The sequence below is a fragment of the Plasmodium inui genome (genome assembly GCF_000524495.1).
Source record: "Plasmodium inui San Antonio 1 unplaced genomic scaffold supercont1.5, whole genome shotgun sequence".
Lineage (NCBI taxonomy): Eukaryota > Apicomplexa > Aconoidasida > Haemosporida > Plasmodiidae > Plasmodium > Plasmodium inui.
This window is the reverse complement of record NW_008481839.1, coordinates 1,143,638-1,149,531: the sequence shown is the minus strand read 5'-3', so window position 1 is coordinate 1,149,531 and position 5,894 is coordinate 1,143,638. Positions and strand designations below refer to the sequence as shown.

Below are 5,894 nucleotides of genomic sequence, written 5' to 3'. Positions count from 1 at the left end.
GTTAATCGTGTTAATCGTGCTAATCGCGTTAATAGCTAATACGCGCGGGATGTTTTTCCCCTTTTCAGGTTATCCCCTTACGTAGTGCGGCTTGCACGTGTGCAGGCGTGTAAATTTATATTTCCTGTTTTGGACATTTTTCTGATACTTCTTAATCAGACAGGTGTCCAGATTGTTGTAGTAATTTAAACATAAATTTGCGTAGGTCTTCTTTACGCCTCCCTTTTTTTGTGGCATTAACGCGGGATTTTTTTTCGAGACATAATTATAGATACTGTCCTCTGCGTAAATATTATTTTTATGTTCGTCGTAGATGTAGTTTTTGTCATATGACATGTGGACGTACATGTCTTTGTACTTCTCCTGCCCCTTCGGCTGCCCCTTGTTCTGATTTATTTTTAATTTATTTTGATAAATATTGCTTGAATTGTGCAGGTTGTGTCTGTCGTACCGGTTGTATATGTCCACTGGGGAGGGTTGGCTTCCTTCTGAGGCGTCGCCCATGCTGTCGGCCTCACAGTGTGTGGGGGAAGTTACATTGGGGGTATCTCTACCGGGGGGTTCCCCACTTGGCGCTACCCCACCGGAAGATTCCCCACTTGGCGCTACACCACCAGAAGATTCCCCACTTGGCACCACTCCACGGGGAGATTTCCCATTTGGCCGTTTTCCCTTCTCCTCTAGCACATAGCCTACGTAGCGCGGCTTCAGCGGCAGATTGATTTTGTAGACGTAGCTGTGCAGATCGTTCAGGTTATAGCCGTACCTCTTCTCAAAGATGTTTATGTTGGTGTTATTGTATTTCTGCACGCGGGAAGTTAGTGGAAAAAAAGGAGGTCTTAAATGAGTCCATGACGTTTTCGCATGTTCGAAAGGTTTCCAAAGAGGGGAAAAAATAAGCATAAAGCGTTGCACACATGTAAGGGTAACACCACGCTGTTCATTACGTTTTCCTTTAACCCGAGGAAATTCCCCATGGCACTGCTTCGCTGATACGACGCTTTGGAAAGGGGGGACAGCGGGTTGGTATCTTCGTTCAGGCAATCCAGTTTGTGAATACAATTATGAGCCACTTGTGCTTTGTTCATTTATTCCCCTCCACAGCTCTGCGAACGATTCGCAAAGTTGAGAATACGTCACTAATGAGTGATATAACGTGGTCAGGTCATTCCGTTTTGTTTTGTTTTTTTGGCGAGGAGTCTCTTTCACTCTGCGACTTTTTTCTTGATGGTAATGACAAAATTGACAACTTTGTTTTTTTTTTTTTAGCTGACCATTGGAAAAAAAAAAAAAACCTTCCATTTTGGCTAGCACTTATTCTACGCCTGGCACAGGTATCCCTCCAAATTGGGAAAAAAAAACAAAAAGCAAAAAAAACAAAAAGGGTGAAAATACCAGCAGAGCATAACAAATGGGGTTAGATTCGCCGACCCGATCGTGAACATTCGAGCGCATATGGTCCATACAGATCTTCCTTCCTGAACCAGTTTTCATATGATCCAGGGGTAGGTTCCGAATGTAGGCCGCTGCCGTCCTCCTTTTCTCCCTCCACTTGCGCTCGCCATGGAACTTACCGTTATATGTATATGTGCAGAAGTTACAGCAGGGCGAAGCGCATTACACGATTTGCGACGTGGAAAACGTGATTTCCACTGTCCTACCATCGCACTGTGTATTTGTGCGTGTGTTTCGTGCTTCCCCTCCACTCGCATAACCAAATGTGCACGCACGTTAATTCATGATAGGAACATTTAACTGTGTCCTACTTTGTTGCCTTTTTTTTTTTTTTTTTTTGAGCTTCCCCTTTGCGTAGGGGTCCTAATCGAGGGTGGATTGTATCGGTCCCCTCACGATAACTGGACGTCGAAATGGGTTAGCAAACTGGGAGCTCTCAGCACAGTTTCGTTTTCGGCGGGGGGGTACTTTCACAACACACACATGACGTGTCCCTGAACCAAGTGCAGTTTTTCCTTGAGCAGGTACTCCCCTGCTCCTCCTCACTCGTTCGCTTAAAACAGCGTCGTGGTAAATAAGTCCGCTTTGGTTTGTAACAAATTGTAAAAGCAACACAAAAAAAAGAAGAAAAAAAAAGACATCAAATTAATTTTATAAACATGTATAGGCTCTACGTGTGATGGCCGTTCGGGCACACAGGGGAGAGCACTCCAAGTGGAAGCATAGTGGGAGTGGGGGAAGGAGGCACACTGGATACCTCTACCGCGGATGCTACCTCCGATGCTACCTCCGATGCTTCCCCCTAGGTCCTCTTCCTCAGGTAGTGGGTCCCTCCCATCAACAAGTCCGACACGTCCGACTCGTAGTCCTCATTGGCGATTTCATAATTCAGCAGGGTCTCAAGTGAAATGTCACCCCCGGTGTCTTTCTCCAGATCCTTCATTACGCTGTAGGTATTGTCCAAAGAATTTATTATCTCCGAAATGTCCGTCATCTCATCAACAATTTCATTTTGTTTTTTGTGGCTCTCTCGACCGAGGCGCAGATGTGTGTGCATCTCTGTGTATGTCTTCACATACATGTCGTAGTAGTCGTAATACTTTGCGTTCAAATAATCATGAAGGAACTTCTCCGCAAAATAAATGTCATGGTACTTAAACAACTTGGCATAATTTTCAAAATGGAAATTTTGTACTCTATTGCTGATACCACAATTTAATTGGAAATTATTTTTTATAAAATTTTTTATCATTTTTTTGCATTTTTTTTTTTTTTTTTTTTTTTCTTCATTTGGGTCATACACATAAATCATCTGGGAAACGTCATTCGTCTTGTACAGGTTATTTCGATCCAACGTCTTGTGTACCTCTATATGGGTTGACAGTTCGAGAAGAATGCCCCAAAATTTTTTATTTATGTTCCTAAAATGTATTAAGAAGAGTCTTGAGTTTAACAAACTGGTTGGTTGGATTTCCAACTGCAGATTTTTTTTTAGAAGATATTTTTTTATTTCTTTGGACACCTCAGGAGGGAATCGGATGATGCACACTTTCCCCACTTGGTTATTCAACACAAATACATTTCTCCCATTCGCTCCGTTGTCTTCGTCATTTTCATTTGTGAGGCTTCTTTCATTGCTGTGCATGGGGCTATGTGGGTCCGCTCCTCCGCTGTGGAGTTTCCCTTCGGTGAACTCCTTCGAACGGGGGGGACTCTCATCATGGGCGCCGCCGCCACTATACATAGTGTCCTCTCTCTCGTAGGAACTGTGCCCCGCGACATGGGCCTCCCTCTCGTTGTTCCCTTCCTCGGCGCCCTTCGTCTCACTAATCATTTTTTCCAACTCCACATCGTTCATGAAGTAAATTTCCTGCAGGTCTTTGTAGTTGAACGTGCCACTGCGGATGTCCTCGATGAGGTCTCTTGGAAGGGGTGCAATGTTAAAGGGGAAAAGGGGGAAAAAAAAAAGCAAAATGTGAAAATGTGGGAAAAGGAATGAAAGAGAGAAGGAGAGAAAGCGAGAAAGTCACATGAGTAGGTCCACACTATTATAGAGCTAACTACGGCTTGTTTCCTCATTTTGCCCTCCAACCGTGGCAGCGACATGGATATCCTCTTAGCCGCGAGAGGCACGCCATGCCACGCCAAATGGGTAGGCTTCCCCCGGACAGCATGTAGGGCCCATTTCGCGGGCACGTACAAAACCATGGGAGCTATAAATAAGCCATATTTCCGCACGCACGCAGCAGTGGGGGGCTGGTTCATGTCTACGACGTTGCAACATTAGGGGAAGCACTTTTCCCACGCGCGTGTTTGCGTCATTTCTTCTCTCCGTTGTTGCTTTTCCCCCTCCCAGATTGGTGTACTTACAAAGCCTGTGAAACTTCCTTCGACTTGGTCTTGATCCGGGAATTGCCATCCCCCCCAGTGTTGCATTCGCTTACACTTTTTTCATCCCTCTTGTTCGCGCTCAGGTTGAGTGAGATTTTTATGGGGCCTCTCTCCCTCTTAGGTTCCATTTTTCGAGCATTATCGTACGTGTGGTAATCAAGTGGAAAAGAAAAAAAAAAAAAACGAAAAGAAAAGGGGACAATTTCCCTTCCCCTAAGAAAGTCACATTGTATGTATTCTCTCCTGTTTGGCCTTTCCCCTCGGGCAGGCTCCGCCGTGCAGTCACATCATGGCAGTTTTGTTGACCTTCAAAATATGTTGCCCTGCATAGTGTGCCTTTCCAGATGGCTAGTCCACTTTTCAAAGGGTGAGAGTTCGCCGGGGGCGCTCACAAAGTTCACTTGGCAAAAAGTGGGTTAACCAAATGGTCATCGTAAGAAGGGGATTTACAAAACGGCCGCGGCAAAAATGCCTTAACGAGTAGCAACTCCGCAGCAGTCGCACGGGATTTCGCGGCAAACAAAACGAAACCCCGCCTCGTACCCCCCGGAACGGCATATATACATACAAACTTGAATAAGTGTAACGGTTTAAAATTTAAAAAAAGAAAAAAAAAAGTGACATCAGAGCAAAATGATATGATTTATAAAAAATAGTGAAAAACTTCGGTACGACAGATATGGCCAAAAATAGGGGTCAGGAAAAAGAAGAAGGCTTCGAAAAATATCCCCCCCCCCAAACCTGTGACTTCATTCCCTGCGGTGTTCCTTCCTTAGCAAAAATGCTTCAAAATGATTAAACCGAGATGGAAGCACACCATGCGGGTGGAGCTGTGCTCATCGACCGTAACACCACTACCCGCTGCAATCCTCTGGGGAGTAATTTTACCCTCTTGTCTCCGCCAATTGGTGAAAATCATCTGTACAGGAGAGCCTTCCCCGGGTGAGGCCCACATAATGCCATGCTACACCGTCGCGAAGCGGTCAAGCAGTGAAGCGGTGAAGCGGCCAAACGGTCACACCGCCGCGAATCCCACACAGGCTAGCCCCCCCTTAACTGCGGGTAAGAGACCAGCAAGTACTCCCTCAGCTCCGCATACGTGCGCGTCAAATCATCGTTAACGATGACATAGTTAAAGCCCACCCTGTCGGCCTCGTGCATCTCGCGCGTCAATTCCTGCATGCGCTTGTTAATCTCCTCAGGCTTCTCCGTGTTCCTATTCTTTAGTCTGTTCAGAAGAATTTCAATACTCGGTGGTTTCACAAAAATATAAATGCCGTCCTCTATGTAGTGGGATTCTTTTAATTGTTTAACTCCGTTAATGTTCATTTCGAAGAGACAGATTTTGTCTTGCCCCACGGCAATGTCGTATTCGCTTTTTAAGGTCCCATAAAAGTTATTCGCATAATTATCAAATTCAAGGAACTGTCCTTCCTTTAACTTTTTGTTGAAGTCATCCTTATCGACAAAGTAGTAATCCACCCCGTTGGTTTCCTTTTCCCTTTTGTTCCGAGTCGTGCAGCTAATGGAGAAGCGGAAGCGGCTAGGGAATTCGCTCAGCACTTTCTTGATCAGGGTCCCCTTCCCCACGCCAGAGGGCCCGCACACTACCAGGGGCGGGATTCGCACCATGGCGGGGGTAGCAGCGGGTACGCAATTGGTAGGGCGTTCCTACGCAGTTGCTGCCGGCTGCTACTCGGGGTCATATAGAGGGGGAGGCCCCCTTCTCCTTGCTCCTTCTTTACGAAGTCTCTGCGCTGTGAAGAGTCCTTCACGTTGATGCCGCCTCCCTAGCGCTAGAGACCTATGCACTTGTCACCCGGGAGACGAGTTACCTTTTTCACCAAAGGGCTGATTCCACCTCTCTACATCGTGCGCAACGGCACTCTGCACGGATATAATGTCACACTTCTGCTGTGCCAGTTAGCCATAGGGATACTCTCTACTTTATATGCTCCCTTAACTAATCTTCCGAGTGCTAGCATATTTCGCTAGTTCGATCTAGTGGCGACGATAAAACCCCTCCCCGAAACGTATTTCTAAATGAA

At 45.9% G+C, this 5,894-nt stretch overlaps 3 protein-coding genes across 3 annotated transcripts in view; all 3 read right to left on the bottom strand.

Moving 5' to 3' along the window:
- C922_01725 (hypothetical protein) overlaps positions 1-1,088 on the bottom strand; it is a gene marked incomplete at both ends in the record, with an annotated part of 1,898 nt that extends 810 nt beyond the window's left edge. Inside the window, 2 exons of the mRNA XM_008817328.1 lie at positions 98-804; positions 948-1,088. Coding sequence (XP_008815550.1) covers positions 98-804; positions 948-1,088 — 848 coding nt within the window. The remainder of the gene's footprint in view (positions 1-97; positions 805-947) is intronic.
- A 1,169-nt stretch (positions 1,089-2,257) lies between these two features.
- Positions 2,258-3,974, bottom strand: C922_01724 (hypothetical protein; the record flags this gene model as incomplete). The annotated part of the gene is made up of 2 exons (XM_008817327.1): positions 2,258-3,377; positions 3,826-3,974. The coding sequence occupies 2 exons, from the start codon at positions 3,972-3,974 to the stop codon at positions 2,258-2,260; spliced, it is 1,269 nt and encodes a 422-aa protein (XP_008815549.1).
- A 913-nt stretch (positions 3,975-4,887) lies between these two features.
- C922_01723 (guanylate kinase) lies at positions 4,888-5,478 on the bottom strand (the record flags this gene model as incomplete). The annotated part of the gene is made up of 1 exon (XM_008817326.1): positions 4,888-5,478. The coding sequence occupies one exon, from the start codon at positions 5,476-5,478 to the stop codon at positions 4,888-4,890; it is 591 nt and encodes a 196-aa protein (XP_008815548.1).
- Positions 5,479-5,894: the final 416 nt, after the last annotated feature.